The 18,412-nt window shown below is 43.5% G+C and overlaps 3 protein-coding genes and 1 long non-coding RNA gene across 14 annotated transcripts in view; all 4 read left to right on the forward strand.

The window, feature by feature from the left end:
* The window catches only part of nav3 (neuron navigator 3), a 391,548-nt gene extending 389,590 nt beyond the window's left edge, over positions 1–1,958 (forward strand). For all 11 annotated transcript variants that reach the window (XM_079334642.1, XM_079334635.1, XM_079334638.1 and 8 more), the window contains one exon: positions 272–1,958. In XM_079334642.1, coding sequence (XP_079190768.1) covers positions 272–391 — 120 coding nt within the window. In that variant the 3' untranslated portion in view covers positions 392–1,958. The remainder of the gene's footprint in view (positions 1–271) is intronic.
* A 2,523-nt stretch (positions 1,959–4,481) lies between these two features.
* On the forward strand, positions 4,482–5,982 carry LOC306818152. Its single transcript, XR_013778136.1, has 2 exons — positions 4,482–4,796; positions 5,377–5,982. It is a non-coding gene; the product is annotated as an uncharacterized lncRNA (long non-coding RNA).
* A 670-nt stretch (positions 5,983–6,652) lies between these two features.
* On the forward strand, positions 6,653–11,310 carry LOC306818029 (uncharacterized protein). The gene is made up of 7 exons (XM_079335375.1): positions 6,653–6,826; positions 7,389–7,591; positions 7,681–7,773; positions 7,845–7,940; positions 8,037–8,147; positions 8,636–8,759; positions 9,769–11,310. The coding sequence occupies exons 1-7, from the start codon at positions 6,787–6,789 to the stop codon at positions 11,247–11,249; spliced, it is 2,148 nt and encodes a 715-aa protein (XP_079191501.1). The 5' UTR covers positions 6,653–6,786; the 3' UTR covers positions 11,250–11,310.
* A 1,884-nt stretch (positions 11,311–13,194) lies between these two features.
* LOC306818049 (uncharacterized protein) lies at positions 13,195–18,408 on the forward strand. The gene is made up of 4 exons (XM_079335415.1): positions 13,195–13,361; positions 16,070–16,846; positions 16,958–16,990; positions 17,519–18,408. The coding sequence occupies exons 1-4, from the start codon at positions 13,346–13,348 to the stop codon at positions 17,566–17,568; spliced, it is 876 nt and encodes a 291-aa protein (XP_079191541.1). The 5' UTR covers positions 13,195–13,345; the 3' UTR covers positions 17,569–18,408.
* The last annotated feature ends 4 nt before the right edge of the window (positions 18,409–18,412 follow it).

Here is an 18,412-nt window from a genome sequence, read left to right on the forward strand (position 1 = left end):
CAAGTGTGGGCGTGAGGGAGCCAGCACATGTGAACACAAGTTATTCAGCTCAAATCAAATACAGCACATGCAGCATGAAAAAATGTTCATTATGTACCTGACTGTATCATATAACACTGTGCCGTGTAGTAGCGTATTGTATTGAATCTTTGCCTACATACACATCTAAAGATCTTCTGCTATAAGCCAAATCCAAACGTGATGACACGTGAAATGTCTGAGGCGTGTCTGATGTTGGTATGCATGTTTCTGTGTTTGTTTCTGTTTTCAGATGAACATGCTGCTACGGCTGCAGGAGGCGGCGAACTACTCGAGCACGCAGAGCTGTGACAGCGACAGCACCAGTCACCATGACGACCAGCTGGACTCCTCGCTTGAGTCCGCTCTATGAGACCCGTTTGAACCTCCATCGCTACGCAGCGCACGGACACATCCTCCATGAAAAGTTTTCTTAACCAGAATGGTATACGAGTCGTTTGACAGGAAACACTTCTTTCATAACCTGACAGAGGTGAAATATCTGATCAGATCATCAGATTTAAAGAGTGGTATCATATTTAGTCCTCAGAGATCAAAGTGCGAAAGAACCATTTTTTTTCCCACTGCGTTCAATTTGCACTGGTCATTTAACAATGGATGTATAACATTTTAAATTACGACTTTTCATAGAGGTGCAGACGGGACGTGTCTGACGAGGGCCAGAGGCTCGTCTGAAGTTGACCTCTGAGGAGTAAATCACGTCACTCGTTCTAAGTTGAACTTCGGGTGTCCAAAGTGTCGAGAGAAGAAGAGAAAGCCAAGAGTTTGTCTTAACAAAACTGGACTTTTCTTTTTTCTTTTTGTTATCCCAGATATATCTTCAGATGTTTACAAAGGGAGGGGGAGGGGGGGTTCAGGTTCTGTTGTTTATGTCTCTCCTTGTTTACAGAGGTGCTTCTCACACAGACACACACATTCATACATATGCACTTCAACACAGGCAGCAGGAGGACACCGGCCTTCAATCAGGGGCTTTAATTGGTCTAAACCCCGTGTGACCAACAAGGCACTTTTTATACTGCTGTAGGACCCCATGTGTCTGACCCACCTGTATAAGTGAGAGGAGGTTTTTAGATCTAGCTCCCTCTAGAGGCTCTCAACTGTTGAATTTCTTCAATCACATATCAGTTTAAATGTAATTGTTTGTGCTTTCAGTGAAAAGCCAAAAATCTGTTGCGTAACTAAACTGGCTCCTCAAAAGGGAGCACGTCAGATCGTAACTCCTCCCCTTGTTTACCACTACATCGTCTTAATTGGGGGGTCTTTGCCTTTCCTGAGCGTTGAGACAATTCTGCAACTCCACGATGGACACAGTTGATGTTGAAATTAGCCGAGCCTCTACAGTCAGTTTTTCATAACTGAACCCTGCAGCTCCCAGCCCCTGGTCCTCAGCGGTCAGTGGAGCCTCGTGGTGCTGGTCTCCCTCCCTGAACCTCCACAGTGTCAGGCACTGCCAAGCCGCTCCTCGCTGCCCTGCGTGCCAACAACAAGCACAACGAAAAAGCGCATTGTCTGTGTGTGGTGCAGCAACGTTGCTACTGTGAAGAAAGGAAGTAGACAAGTGCCAATGTTTCCCTTTGATTTACTGCCAAACGCGCACACACACACACACACACACACACACACACATCGGACCGTGGTTTTACACTTAGATTAAGTTGTTCTTGGCTTTCCACGCTCCACGACCTGTCGTCACTCTTCAGTTAGAAATGTATCGCGAAAAAAAACCCCGCACAAAGCGCCCGCGGTGGGTCGTTTCAAGTGACCGTTAGCTTAACTTCTTTCTTTACCAACAAATGTTAAAAGGATAGCAACGTTTGTCAAGCTTCAAATGTCCCTACATGTTCAAATGTAAGATGCAGAAAAACACCCTAAATATTCGTATTTAGCTGCAACATTTTTCATAATTGCTTAACGAGCTTGCAGCCTGCAGTACTTACTCTTTAGACTTCAGCCACAGAAGATAGCATCAAATATTCTGACCTTCCTTTGTCTCTGATCATCACCCTGAAAAAACACCACCTTTAATTAACTTTTATCTGAATCTCTAAAATGAGGACGAGATTGTGGTTGTGAAAAGCTCTGATGTGAGGATGAAAAGCTTGACAGGGCTAAGCTAACGGTCAGTTGTCAAATAATCAGAGGGTAACCTTCACGGAAAAATAAGCAAAAAAAAAACAACAACCTAACAAACATGAGCAGATATGATCCAGAGCTTTGATGAGAACACATGAGGAAGGGTGCGAGCTGACAGTGTCCTTTACGTGGAAGCTGCTCGTGTGCTCGTCGTGCTCAGCAGCTACATCCATCGGAGGTCTCCGTTGTACCAAAAAGAATCCAAAGTATTTCCAAATGCAAGATCAGTGCACGAGCTGAATAGTGGAACAATGATACTGGTGCTTTCTCACTGCCTTAATTGTGCAAAGATTTGGGACGTGCGTTCTGCATTCCCATTGGCTGTAGTGAGAAATAAGAGATGTAATGTTGGACGATGATTATCTGCTTCCTGCGACGTCAGAGAAGCTGATTGTAGTTTAAGAAAAAAAAAAAAAACACCCCTTTTTTTTTCATCATTCGTTGAAATCTCTTCCTCCAAACCGCCCTTTCTTGTTTCTGACATTTAAAGTATAAAAGAGTTGATGCTGTATTTGAATTCTATCTGACCAATATTGTAAAAACGTTTTAAAATAATAAATAAAAAGGGGGTGGGGTGTTTTTTTAAGTTACTTTTCGGCCCAGTTGAGCTGGGCTCACTTGAACTGACAGGAGCACAACCAAACGGACTTTGGGTTTTTTAGCCTGACGAGCATGTTTTGAAGCTTTTTAACGGGGATGCATTGAGAAGAGACCTTTATGTATGCGTGTATCGGACGGAAGCCATTTTGAATTTTGATTGTCCTCTCTTTGTTTAACAAGTGGGTTGGTTTTGCACACTATGAGGTTGGGGGTGGGTTGTATATACTTAAGTCTTGCACAGTGAATCAAAGATGCATTCTGCCCTGTTGATGTTACAATATGCTTAACCCGCTGAGTAAATTATTGTACAGAGAGAACAGAGTGAGGAGAAAAAAAAGAAATGCAAAAACCCCGACATGCTGTCTGAAGCAGGTGTGCGTCTCGTGGTTGGTTGGATGTTTCGCCTATGCAGGAGGTAACCGTGTACAGTATCAAACTGTCTTTGAACTCACAGAAAAGAAAAAAAAATCACATCCTGAAAACACAAAATAGGCACTTTCCCACTCTATTCCCCCGTCTTTTCCGTCTTTAGGAAGCACTTCCTCTCTGGATGTTTTAACCCGAGCGTACCGCCACGATAGGCTTGCAGGCTGTCCGAGGCACAGAAGCTGACCTGACACCGTACTGTATACATTCAACGACAACCAACAGGTGCTACTGGTCAGTAAAAGCCCGTCAGAGACCAAGACGTCATTTTTCTCTCAACCTCAGGACAATCCTACTCTCTACAATCCTACCTGTGTTCAGCTTCTCCCGTGTCTCTGCAGCCAAGCCTCGCATCTCTTTTGATTTATCTGACCACCCTGGACGACCTTGTGTCTGTAAAGGTGGATAAGGGGGGGGGGGGGGGGGGGTAAGCAGCCACTGCGGTGGCGGGTTGTTCCACACCGACAGTTACGACCATTTATATCACACAGCTTCGATCTCCAACATTTCAAACACTCTCCTGTTATAGGCGCATGAGTTCTCGAGCACGCAGAACGTTGACACCGTAAACAGTGTACACCATAGTCTCAATTATCAACCGGTATTTTTCCCTCCACATTATTACACTTTACAGTTCAATCTCAGTTAAGAAACCATAGCATTTACTCTGGGTTAAGAAAAACAAACGTTTCTTTTTGTTTTTGGGTGAAACATTTGTCCTTAAATGTTTTATATTTTGTACATTTGTATGTAACATATCATGTAAATAGACAGAGACAGTGATTTAACTCATCTGGAGGATTTTGTAGTCTTTGTAAAGCCCTAATAAATGGTATTTGGTGTCACACGAGCAAACGGCATGCTGAGCTTCTCTTTGTGTCCTATCTGTGTTTGTGTGGTGTATAAGTACTGTTACTGTTTACAATGATAACAGACACTCGAGCAGAGGAGTGGAGATCCCACCACTCATGATCGATCCGTCTTTGTTCATATTGCACCGACAAATCTGATTTTTAGCATCACTTGCAACGTGACACCATCGACAATAACAACAACAACGTAGATCCCATCAACCCGGAAGTTAACCAGCAAGAATAAACACAAACATGAAGTAAAACAAGCCCGTAGACAGACTGAAATAGACACACTTCTCTGTCATCCATTTTGCTGCTGTATTTGTTACCATAGAAACCAATGTGGATCAGACCTCGTCAATAAGAATGGGCAGATAGGATCTAGTCACTTGCAATTTGTAACTTTGGACTGTCAGTCAGTTTGATCTGATTCTGATCAGATTTGGGCTGCAGTCTGATCAAAAAACACATACACTACTGTTTTGAACCACTAGGTGGCGGTAAGACGCCGACTTTAGTTTCCAGCTGACATCAAAGTCAACAGAAGAAGAAGAGCTGTGGTTCAAAGATGGCCGCCGACTCTACTCCCTCCTCGGAGGCAGAAGGAGACTCAAACATGTTCAGGTCTAAAGGAGCTCCGCTGTCTCTGCCCAAACATTCATACTGGTTTGACTTCTGGGCCTTCCTGCTCTTTGACGTCGTGTTTTTTCTCGTCATGTACTTCATAGTGCCGTAAAACAGGTGAGTGGGCTTCAGAGAAGTTTCTGGTTAAAGTTTCCTTTAGCGGATTGGGCGGATACGGAAGTGGAATAACGTCTCTTATTTTGTAGGTAGATTTTCAGGATGTTTTTTTTTAAAAACTGCGGGATGTTATATCACACTGTGTTTAAAAGAGCGCAGCTGTAAGCCTTTTTTTTAACAATTAAAATGTGGACAATAATCTAAACTAAAGTTACCCTAAAGCTGGAGTGTTTTTCTGATTAAAGAGTAGACGAAGTCCGAGGAACTATTTATTATATTATTTATTTGGAACTGAAATCGAAGCAAAGCTTGAAATGAAAAAGACATGTTTGAGTTTTAAAGTAGAAAATAAAAACCTGTTCTTGCATTTCCTGTAAACAGTATTTCCGCGATGTTTACATCTGTCTTTTCTGGGTTTGATGTCGGCTTCCCTAAAGTAAAAAATGCGTCCAAACGATTGGACATTGCTTCTGTGTGGTCACGTGATTCTACCCTGAAAATAATGTTTAAAAAAATATCGACGTGAAAGATTATGTTGGTTTCGATTTATTGTCCAGCCTGATTTCTTCTCTGACTCTAGATGGAGCTCTGGTCCTGTCCTGTCAGAAACACTAACACAGCTTCAACATCCCCTCACTGGATGTCCTGATTGACTGCTCCGACCCTGAACCGGACCTTCTGAATCCTGTTATGATATCAGAGACCTGGACCTCGGCGCTCCTCTCTTCGAAGACCTGGCGCCGGTTTTCTGGGGACTGAATCTCTGCGTGGATGGATTCACAATATTGCCATGGGAAAAGATGCATTTCAAGCGCTCCAATTATAAATTGGTCCCAATAGAATCATTAGAACGGAGAAACGTTTCTACTCAAATGTATTTTAATGTTCCACGTGTTGTTCCTTTACCTGCTGAATGTTTGACATGTTTGTTCAAGGAGGCTGTAAACGAGGATGATTCCTGCTGCCTTTTTAACCTTTTTTTTATTCAAGCGACCTTTCTGCATTCCTAAAAATGTCTCAACATAAGTTTGAACGCCCTGCCTCTCTTTCTTTTCCTGTAATAATCTGTCTAACGAAACCGTGAGAATAACAGACACACAGTGATGTGATGCGAGGACGTGACTCCAGCTCACTGACATCTGAAAGTTTTGCACATGGAAAATAAAAGTGTTTTTTTTTCCTGAAAGCTGAATGGTGAATTTGTTTCCTGTTATGGTGAAATACACACTCGGCACACTTCCAGAGCTCTGTTATTATATTGAGTGACTGTAGATGGATATGTTTCATTTATCAACAAATGTATGAGGCCTCCTGTCATGAGAACGAGGAAACAAACGTTTTAGAAATCTTTCAGAAAGTTGTTAAAAACTGAAAATGTGATTTATTTGGCCAACAAATTGAAACAGCTGAAGACCAAAACACGTCATATCTTTGGTTTTGGTTTCACCTTCAGTTAACCTGGATAGAAAATTCCTCTCAAATCAACCGAACTTTGGCTCGCCCGGTCCGTCACTTCCAGGCCTCCAGACTGACTCTCTCTGCACAGGTTTAAAATCTGCTGGAGGTCATCGTCTTGTTGATGAACACATCTTTTTAGACTCAAATGTCACTGCGCTTCTCTGATGGGTCTGAAATTAATCAAGCCCAACATTCAACCACTTACAGTACATTTGAAAATTAGTGGATAACAGTAATAATTATATTTCAGCCTTACAAATATATACATACTTTGGACATTACAGAAAACAAAAACAAAGACTGGTCATTACTAAGGCCGTGTCATAAAGGCTTCTCTGATTTAGTTAAACACAAAGTAGTAGTAGTACACACTCCTCACCACTAGGCGGCGGAAATGCACCAATTCGTTGTTTTCCAACCGCCTTTAAAAGATCCATAGAAGAAGAATGAAGCTCACAACAAACGACCAGCAGCTTCTCTGTTTCTGATTAAATCACTTTAAAGTGACTTTTTTTTTTTTGGTGTCTTAAAAATGGAATCGAGCCGCAGTTCTTCTCAGGTGGAGACCACAGGTGGGTTCACTTCTTCACCTTTTCATGTGGTTCGCTTTCGTTTGCTGTGAGCAGGTGAAATCTCTCCGAGAAACAGAGCAAGGCGTGAAATAATGCACTGCCGAGGTGCCTCTGAGCAAGGCACACCCAGCTCATTCTGCAGTTAGCGCATGACCACAGGACCCTGTTAGTGCATGAGTGTGCAGCTTGTTCAATAATAGTGTAAAACTGAATCTCTTCTTCTTTCTTTTCGTGTATTACTGTGATAAAGTTATTATGCAGACTTTGGGTGTCAAGTTTGAACACTTTGTACAAAGAATCAGAAATATCAGAATCCGAGTCGTGTTTGATTGCCAAGTACATTTTATACATGAGGCCGAGAGCTGAGGGGAAGAATCTGTTCTCGTGGAGACAGGTCTCACCAGAGACTCTCAAAGAGTCCATGTGCAGAGGCCACTGTCCCAGCTGATCACCTTCAAATATCACTGAATCTAAGATGACCGGTAACATGTTCAACACACACAGAGTCAGTGCACATAGAAGTGTCATGCCCTTGATTGTCCTCATGTCCGTGTCGAAGCAGATGTATTCCTCCCGCTGTCATCGTTGAGGCTGTTGATCCCTCCTCTGCGGCTCCTCTCTGCGGCGATGTGGCAGGTGGCTCAGCGGAGAGACGTCCTCGATTATGAACAGCTGGATGAGTTTGTCACGCTGGTGACAGGTACCGTACCTGACCTGCTCAGCCCGAAGCAAAGAGCAAAGCTGCTTCTCCGACTGCGAGCGAGAGTGAGTGAGCAGTCTGTCTGTCACCTGACGTTAAAATGGAAATGTTTAGTTGATGCTTGTTGTTTGTTTTGTCCACGTGTTGTCTTCAGATTATTCTCGAGTTGTGCAGAAACGAGGAAACAGCCAAAACGGCGTGCATCGAGCCTCACCTGGAAAGAATCCGCCCGCCAGGAAACACGGGAGTAAGTGAAGGCTGTGCCTTGTGATACCTGGGCAGGTGCAGATGGAAGCACTCACAGTCACTGTGTTTCAGAGCGGAGATGCCGAGGTGGATGCTGAGGTGGCGATTTTTGTTGAGCTTGTTCAGACGCTTCTGAAAGACCCGGCAGAGAGAGAGCATTTCTACCAGGCAAGCCCGCTTCACACGTGGCTCAAATGCTATTCTTCTTCTTTATTTTTTCCTGATTTTACAAGTAACAATTTCCAATTTTTTTTAACCCCTCAGGAGGTTTTTCCAGCAGAATATGGTCTCAGTTATGACACAGACATGCAGCTGCTTGTGTGGGAGTTTCTCTCTAAACTGGAGAAACTCCTGCCTGTACCAGACCTCAGTCAGGTAGGAAAACACAACACAGCACAGAACCTTGAAACCTGCAGCGTATTCGTCATAGTCATTAAAACGTTGTCAGGTGACTCATCTTCCTTTACTTCCTTGTGAGCATGTTGAAAGATTGTTTTAAATTGCACGAATGTGTCGGCTCTGAAAGTTGGACTCTCCCTCCATCGTTCACCGCAGCTTTTCTTTCAAAGACTCGACCGATGATCTGAATAGTTTTCACTTCTGTCGATTATTAAAAGGACACAGATTGTTTGGTTTTCAAACACGAGGTGTCTCAAGCTTTCTGCCTCTTAAAGGATGTTTTTCTGTGTATCTCTACTGAATGTTGCTACGTGCTCATGATGGACTCGTGTTAGTAGATGATAAAACAGAGGAAGGTCTCTAATCTCCTCCTAAAGATTGATCGACATTTCCTACCCGGCGCTGCACGACTTAACGATCACTTTTGGGTGAGGATTTGCTGACTTGTTGTTGTTTCTAAACAGACTGTTTCATGGCTGACCTCTGGCCCCTCTGTACTCAACGACTGCTTACAAGCGCTCTCAAGTCCTGACGACCTGAGGTCACTGCTGCAGCACCACAAGTGCCTCGAGCACCTCGGAACAAAAGGTAAACCAGAAGAATCTGCCCTAAAATCACTGAGCCGTGCTCGCACTGAAGCAGGAGGCAATCATTAACCCATTCAGACCCGAGGACGCCAAAAACAAAAACAACACGCCCTCTAAAACCTGAGTCAGTTTTGAAATCCGCCTCCCAAGACCTGAAGGTTTTCAGAAGAACTGCTCCAGACTTCAGTGTTTACAAAAATCTTTGTCCCAGTATCAGGTAAAAATCTTAAAAATAAAACATTTGAAAGCTTAATACTATCGGCTTTAACTAAAAGTGAACATTTCCCTTGCACTCGTGCTGGTTGGTGTTTGAGACGTCGACGTCTCCTCAGGTCTACATGGGTTAAGTCAAACTGTAAATGTTGCCCCTCTTTTTTTAAACGCAGAGGACACATTGCATTTTCTTCAAAATCTAGATATCCTCCACATTTTATTTTATTTTATTTATATTTCTTCTTAGCCTGCCCTCTTTTTGTAGCCCCAACTTACCAGATATTATGCAACCCATGCTATCACTATTATGCCATTATTAATTTAATTCATTTCTTCTAAAAATCATTATTTATGTTTTTCTCTTTTTTCCTCAACCTTGATGCGTCACACGACCACATTCACACATTTCCTGTAAACCACCACAACATGACACTTGACTTTTGTATCGACTTCAGTTACATTTGTCTTTGTTAATGTTTTGGATATTTTGTTTTTCTTTCTGTATAGATTGTTGTTTTTATTTTCCATTGCTTTAGTTGTCATGTCGATGTGCACGTTTTTATTTTTGTGCTTGTCCACTTTATCACAAAAAAATTACAACAAATTTAAATGTGAACCCCAAGATGAAAAAAAGTAGCAGAGAATAATTCAAAAAGACTCGCCAGATATAAAATGAAGATAAAAACATTGGCAGAGCTGTTGTCCAGACGTCTGCTCATTCTTTAAATAGTGAGTAGTGTGAGTACAAATAATCAAATCCAAATAACCCCCTAAAACAACTTCTGTGTTTTGCAAAGGGACCACAGTGGAGATGTCCGCCCAGGTCTTTGCCTGCTCCGAGTGTCCGTTCTTCCACATGCAGGAGTCCTTCCTGCTGCAGCACATCGAGCACAGTCACCCCGAGCAGTACAGCAAACTGCAGCATGCAGAGAAACCCGAGGCTCCGAGGAAGAAGCTCCAGCATCCAGAGTTCCCCAAACCTTTCCCCATCCACGACAGGCCCGACCCTCACACGTGCCAGGAGTGCGGCAAGACTTTCACACGTGCCTCGGACGTGACTCGCCACCAGCGCACGCACACGGGCGAGCGGCCGTACACCTGCCAGGAATGCAAGAAAGGCTTCAAGAACTCCTGGGATCTGACCAGACATCAGCGCATTCACACCGGAGAGCGACCCTTCCTCTGCTCACAGTGCGGGAAACGCTTCACGCAGATGGGGCTCCTCAAGCTGCATTTTGAAAGAACTGCCTGTGGCCAGACCGGCAACCCGCCTCTTGAATTTATGACGGAGGTTGTAGTAGCAGAGGAGACATCAGAGAAAGAGGGCGGTGAGTATAAATGCCAGAAATGCGGCGAGAGCTTCAACAGCATCCTGGAGCGACTGCAGCACAGGCAGAGACATGCGGTGAGGCGCCAGTACAAATGCTCGCTGTGCGAGAAGATTTACAGCCGAGCTTCGGACCTCAAGAGACACCAGATGAAACACACCGGGGAGCGGCCGTTTGCCTGCGAGTGTGGGAAAGGGTTTACGCACGTCTGGCTTCTTAATAAGCATCGACAGATCCACACCAGGGAGCGTGCGTTCCCGTGCGCAGAGTGTGGAAAGAGCTTCACGCAGCTCCAGATCCTCAACCGACACCGGCTGACTCACAGCGGCCAGCGACCTTTCCAGTGCTCCCACTGCGAGAAGAGCTTCAGTCAGCTGGCCAGCCTCACACGCCACCAAAGAACCCACACAGGTGAGAGGCCATTCGTCTGCTCCACCTGCCAAAAGGCCTTCCTCACACACGGGGAGCTGGTGAGGCATCAGCGCAGCCACAGCACCTTCAGGCCGTACAGCTGCCCACAGTGCCCCAAGAGCTTCAAAACCAAGCGAGCTCAGAGCGAACACCTCAACACACACACAGGAGAGCGTCCGTTCGCCTGCGCCTGCTGCGGAAAGACGTTCGCCAAGTCCACCTCGCTCGTTCGCCACAACCTGACTCACACGGGCGAGCGGCCGCACCAGTGCTCCCAGTGCGGAAAGACCTTTCTCACGTCTGGCGAGCTCCTGCTTCACAAACGGATCCACACGGGGGAGAGGCCGTATCCCTGCTCCTACTGCGAGAGGAGGTTCAGGTGCTCCTCCGACCTCAACATGCACGTCCGCACACACACCGGGGAGAAGCCGCACAGCTGCCTGTTCTGTAAGAAGAGTTTCTCCACGTCCACCAGGCTGAAGAGACACGTACGCACGCACGTGGAGAAGGGAATAGTCGTGGAATCATTGAGTATTTGACCTGACAGGACCTCAGATCTATGATTACCACTTTGTCAATAAAAACGACTGTATTTATGTACCTTAACTTTACTTTCATTGGGTGACACTGGGAGTTAAAGTTATCTTTTATGAACTAAGGAATATAGTCAAGAGGAAAGATCCAAACAGACTTGCTAGATTATGTTTTTTTTCATTAAATTCTTTCTTTCCTACATTTTTTAAAAAATGATGTGAGTGCATCCCTCTCAAACTAAAGTGGTCTCATGTTCAGTGCATCTCTACAAGCGCTTCTGTGGTCTTTTCAAAGGGAACTCGTGCTGTTGCTCGAAGTGCTGAGTCAGTCAATATCTTTTGTGTAACCAGATAAACTAAGTGCTTTATGTCAGAGGGAAAACACCTCTTATTTGTTAGTGTCCCTTTTAAAAGAAAAGCAAAAAACCCAATGCGTTCTGGAGATCCATCAGTAACAGCTGCAAGTTTCTTTGGATAATGAGAAACAGAAAACGTGGTGACTAGTTCGTTTTAAAGACCTGTAGTAGTGAGTATGTTTAGTAATTCACTATCTGGGACTTTTTTCCCTTCACTTTTGGCAATGGACATTTAATATTTAAAGGTTGAAATCCCAGATGGAGGAATGGAACAGGCCTCACTCTACGTACATCTGAAACCCAGTGGAGGTGAAAAATAGATTAGGATTGGTAGTTTAATCAAGTCTTTCTTTTAGTCTGTTATGAGCAGCCGTTTAAAGGGAAACAGTGGCTTAGATAAGACAGTGGTGGGAGATAACATTGAGGTCAAAGATAGGAAAGGTAGCTGATCAAAGACGGGACGTTATGGATCTGGAGAGGAGAGGAGAGTGCAGGACAAGCAGTAGAGTGGAGCAGTGTCGGAGGTCAGGACAATCGAAGCTCCAGCAGAGAAACGGGAGCAGAAAAGAGGCCGCAGAGGACCCAAAGAACATGGAGAGCAGAGAGGCCCAGGGAGAAGGCAAAATACAAATGATCCGGAAGAAAGCTATCCAAAGATGGAACAAGACGAAGCAAAGGAGAACCAGTGGAGAGAAGTTCCACGAGTACGATCACTCTGTCGCTCTCAAGGAGGACAGCTCACTCCAGACATGTGAGTTGTTCTTACTGTAGATTGCTTGCTCATCAACATTGCTCGGACTTTATCGACTTGTATCTCACCTTGTCAGCTGGTTGTTATGGAAACAGGAGTGTCAGATTACCATGTGCCCGAAACCCGATTTACATTAAATGATCCATGGCTGTTGGATAATTACGCTCTAGACAATATTAAATGAGTACAGTTCATTGAACATGAACATAAGCCAAGACAATATTTTTGATGCCCGAGGTGCCTTCTGTGGTTTTTGTTGCTCAGACGTGTTCAGGTTTTCCGGTCGTCTATTCTTTAATAAGTAATGTTAAGTAATGAGGAGGCCGGGAGCTCTTTAAAGCAGCTGCTCTATTCTGATTGGCTAGAGTCATGTGCAATTAAAACAATCTGATTGTCAACAGGCAAGGTAGGGGCCCCAGACCAGTGAAGGGCTCCTTTAAACTACAGCATCTGCCATATAAAATGAGCAAATTTACATTGACAGTAGGAAACCTCCCTGAGGGGCTCCACCTCACAGCACTCACTCGCTTTGCCTTGTTTAAGCGTTGCATGCAATAGTAGTGTGAAAAGCAAAGTTTGTCAATGAAAGTCAACAGAGGAAGATTCAACAGGAAGAAAGTGGGATCATTTATCACATAATAACGTGATAAATGCAGGATATTTATAATTGTTTTTGGTTATGTGTTTATTCATTCATGAAAACAAAGAAGCGTGGTTTGGCTTCATAAATCTACATTTTTGTATAGCTGTACTGTTTGGCCAAAATAAAGATTGTATTATCAAATGCAGTTTTTGAATATCGGAATTCAACTGTCGAGTTTCCCGCCGGACCGCTTATCAGTAAGGACTTCCTGTTCCACCCACACATTCTCGTGTCGCTTCCGGGTGGCCGCGCACAAGACTCACATCCAACGAGCTCGTCGTTCCCTCTTTTTATCTGTAAATAAAAAAGTTACTAAACGGGTTCGCTCCAACGACACAGCCAACAACAAGACATGCATATCAAAACCGGTGAGTTTGCGCAACTTTTTCTGACACTTTATAGAGTTGACGTTTCGTTGCCCTGCCGACGGCGTTAGCCACCGTGCTAGCTGGTTAGCTTGTACCGCCGCTTTGAATGGAGGTTACGAAACTTCGGCTAACATGCTAACTAGCTTTACATGGCATAACACGGTGAAAACAGCGCCGGTGTTTCATCGACAGCTCTCGTAAAACTTTAATTATTATTCTTTATCTACTGCTGGTGGAAACCCGTCGAGTTAAAGTGTTTGTATGGTGACTTGGCTCATTAAAGTTTGCTAACACTCGTCACGTCTCGTTAGCAGCCAACATAGCAACTCCATATAAAATGCGTCGAGACGTAAAGTTAAATTCTCCTTTCATCACATTCTGAAGATGAGTCCTTTTTACTGTGAACTCGACATTATCTGTCAGTGTTTTTTTCCTGTAAGTGTACACGCAGCTGTGCGAGTGTGTCCGTTCATATCACATGAGGTGTTACGTCTAATTCTGCATCCCTCACCTTCTGAGACCCTCAGAAAATATCATCCCATAATTTATATATATATTTTTGAACGAGTTTAAACTGTATTCCTAAATCCTTAAAATGAGTACAAATAGTTCATTATATTTTCCCTCTAAATTACACAACACAGTACACATGCTGGTATATTTCATTCGCTATTTATCTTTTTATAAATATTTATTTTCTTCAGTTCAGACCTGGTTAATTTCACCTTTACGATCATTTAATGTCTTTATTTTAAAATGACAACTGTCTCTTAAAATCCTCTACTCCGTGAGATGTTAATATGGCAGTATTTTGTGTTTTTCTACATTTTGTACTCTTATAAGAAATGTTTGATTTGGTTTTAAAAAAAAGCCTCAGAGACCATAAGAAGCTGTCCAGGTATTTATTAGATTATTGTCTGAATGTAAGTGTTAACCCTGGGTCATAATCTGCAGGTGCTGCTGGTGGATGAGTATGTATTTGCAGATTAACAGGACATGTTAACACAGTCACATTTAAATAGATTGCTGAATTACCAAACTGAAGTCCACGTTTATTTTTTACAATGGTAAATAAAACCCAGAATATCAGGCTGGACGATATGACCTCAAATCAATATCGCACTTAAATAATCATTCAGTAATCATAATCAAGGTCAACCTTTAATTAAGTTAGTTTTTTTGGCCTCGTAGTTGACTGACTGTAAATGTGCGAGTGAATATCTCAGGAACTATGTCGAGTTTATTTATTGAATATTTCAAACTCAAATCAAAGCATCGTTTGAAATAACAACACATTTTATTTTTAAAGTAGAAATTAAATAAAGAACCGCATAATTTTAACTTCTTGAGTTTGATTTTTATCTTCAAGTTTGAGTCTGAAAACTGAAACATGTCTGTGTTTTATCGTTTCTAGTTTTACATGCTTCAAACATACACAAGTCTTTCACTATAATGTCTCACTCATAAGTTAAACAATGTACGGTATCATCAGAAAGACTTTTATTTCTCTTCCTGGAAAAGGTGTGTGTGTATCTAAATGTGACGTGTGTAAGACCTTCATAGTAACTTCACTCACTTCAGCCGTTCTTTGGTGGAGTTAAATTATACGACCAGTATCTGTTTCAAATAAATCCCCAAAGACGCTGCGAGTGTGATGACAGAGCGTAAAAATAAACTTCGGTCAAAGTCTCCCTCAAATAATTAACAAGTCATCCTTTTTTATGATGAGCATTTTATTCACTGATCAGAGAATTGGCGGTTGTGTAACTTCTGTTTGAGCTGCGGCGTCCTGTAACTTAGCGAGGCGGTCTCATGAGCGCTAATGTAAACATAATATAGAAACCTATAAGAGACAATAGGAGCTTTGATGGTTTAATTGACTGTTTACTATCCACACGAGACAACACCCTCTGCCCTTTGAAACAATAATCGACCAACTATGGTCACCATATCTGTTAGTCAAACGGCTTGGTTACATCTGAGAGCTTCAGGGCAGATCTTTTATTGTTTAAACCCCAAATGTAACGCAAGTATCAGGAGCACGCACTGATTGAAATCATTCAAAATTAAGATTTCAGGCATCACGGTTTCCTCTGGATGTTTTTTTTTACATGATCTTGTGTACACGTGTGCCTTTAATTGGAAAAGTTGCATGACCTGCACAAAAGGGACGCCTGTCATCTGTTAGCGTGTTCATTTGTTGATTTGTAAAAACATTTCTTTTAGCTCTTTTTATTTATAAATGTCCTGAATCATCAGTAAGAGATGAATCTGTATGGATCATTAGTACTTTGATGGACGTGTTGTCTCTTCACTCCAGCTGCTCCGCCCTCTTCATACTCTGCCAGGTCATCCTGTTCTTTTCATCGTGTCTTAAAAAAAAAAAAAAGTCTACAGGCACAGTGAAGTCACATGAAAATGTGTCATCCACGCCTGATGTTTGTTTATATAGCAGCGCTAAGATCCTTTATGGATCCGTGCCAAGTGGAACACCAGGCGCCTTTTTTTTTCTTCCTCCAGTTTGTGGGTGTGGCGTATTCATCGACACATGTACGTCAGTGTGGAGAATATTGAGTATAGTAGAGTATCGCACCTAAATTGTGTTTTATATCTTGTAAATTAAATCTGAAGTCGACTTCTTCCGTTCTTTGCGTGAGTTGATTTTTCTTCGTCTGATTTTGACCATCATGCCGATGTCTTTATTTCAGGTACATGGGAAGCGAGTAACACTGTGTGTGAGTCCGATAACCTGTGCGACCCAGCAGTCCTCGTTTCAGCCACCAACTCCGAGCCACACATTCGCAACCGACGTCTTTCTCCCGGCTCAGGAAACTGCGGAGGAGGAGGGGGTGGAGGCTGCATCGCCAGTGTTGACCAACAGCCCCGTCAGCTCTCACCCGAAGGCGACCTTATTGCACCCGGTCACACGCACGCCTTCAGCTACCGCAGGGAAAAAGAACGCAAGGGCCATCAGCACAAAGGCCGCAGCCTCCGTAGGGAGAGTCAGAAGGGCGTCGGCCGCCCACAAAAGGTTAACCCAAAGGAGAGGTGGGTGGAGGACAGTCTATCTCTGCTTAAGCCCCCGCCTGCCTTCCCGGTGCAGGACAGTCCCGCCAAGCTGCAGCCTGCCGTCAGCTACGCCTCCAAGGTGAAGGCAGGGGCAGCAACCGGAGCGCTGGAGGAGGACCGCCCTGCCATCGGTGTTCTGCTGCAGAACCAGTGGGGTCTGAGTTTCATCAGCGAGGCGAGGCCGGTCTCGGAGGGCTCTGGCACTCACCCCGCCGCCAGTCCCCTCCCCTCTCAGCCCACAGACGACGAACAAACGCCAGGCGAGACAGTTATCACCTTCCAGCCTCCAGAAGAAACACCTACCCCTGTCACTACCTCCGTCAGCCCCGCCACACGCTCAGAAGTGGACGAGAGTAATGGAAAGCTGCTCCTTAGTTGTCGCCATCTAGTGGAGGCTTTGAATTATCACAGTAGAGGTAAGACCTACCAGGAGTCCTGAACACAGCCTTTAAAGATGTTATATCCATCATTATTGAATGATTTCATTGCACGGCGTCTTACAGTGCTTGTTTTTTTTCCCTCCTCAGAGTGGAACGCTCTCAGTTACAGACGAACAAAAGGTGAGTACTCCTTTAAGCCGCTCTGCTGACAAGTGTTAGCGTCACATGAGAAGAGTTTGTGGTCGTCTTTTTTTAGGCACTGGTTCATTCATCGCTCTCGGTGCAGTTTACGTGATCTCTCATGAAATGTCCAGTCCCTACGGGTTAACTGGAAATGGGAATGTTGATCAATAAACTCCTTTACGCTCTGATCAGAGCGTCAGCCCGCTGCAGGACTTCTTCTGATTATCTGCATAGTCGGACAATGAGCACAGTTTTTCCTGGTGAGGGAACTCGGGTTGTGTGAACAGTTTCACACCAATGTCACACACTCGTGAATAAACGGATTAGTTTCTCCTTTAAGTTCTTAACGGACACCATGTTCATGTTTCACACAAAGAGACTAAACATGAGTCGCACATTCATTGTCCAGCTTGAGTAAAAGTATAGAGTCCTTGGTTGTCAACAATGAGGCACTCTTAATTCATCTAGTCTTCTTTTGGTATATTTCCATTTATTTGACCCAATCTTTTTCTTCTTTTTCTGCAGTTCCAAAAAAGGTTGTCTGGTACAAGGACACCCAGGAGCACCCCGCCTAGCAGTGTGAGAAACCCAAAGCATACATCGACACAGACGCAACACATACCTACATGCACATTTTTAAAAAAAACATGTAAAATAATGGACAACTTTGTGTCCCGTTCACACAGACACACACACACTGCACTCAGGATGATGTCTTCACGCAAAGCCACACTGAGACACTTTGGACTAACTCCTTTGAGATCTTACAGCAATGGACTTTTTTAACGCCTTACAGAAAGCCTGCCTTAATTAATCAAACTTGTTGTCATTGCCTCACATTACCATTTTAGCTTATATATGTAGAGCTGGTCTTTTTTTTTCTTTCTTTCTTTTTTTTTTTTTTAAAACAATCTCTGAGAAGCTGTAATTTAATTTTGCTGCAGTTTTATCAAACTTTTTTTGTGTCCTCTGTAAAGCGAGCGGTCAATCAAGCACTTTGTTGAAAAAGAATCTGTTGTGACCAAGCCCTGTGTGCAAGAAACCCTCACCAGAGAATATCCCCCCCCCCTCCCTCCCCCTCCATTCTTGATTAGGATCAGCGTCTGTCTTGTACCTGCTTGAGTTTTTATGCTAAATGAATGCAGAGGACGTGTGTATCCGTGTCTTCAGTTTACAAAGGGGTGTAGTCAAAGGCACAGTAGAGTTTACCCCCGTCACATCTTAATGCTGTGTTCCTTTTTCTTTGTTTTTATTTGGTTCCCTAATTGGATGACTGTTTTCTCATTACTCCATAAGGAACCTCACCATGTTCAGTATGATGATTTTTGAAAAGATATATTGAATAAAAAATTTACACTGGAGAAAGAGGAGGAATGTAAGTGAACAGTATTGCTTAATAAAATTGAATAAACTTGTCAC

Source organism: Symphodus melops (genome assembly GCF_947650265.1).
Source record: "Symphodus melops genome assembly, chromosome: 22".
Lineage (NCBI taxonomy): Eukaryota > Metazoa > Chordata > Actinopteri > Labriformes > Labridae > Symphodus > Symphodus melops.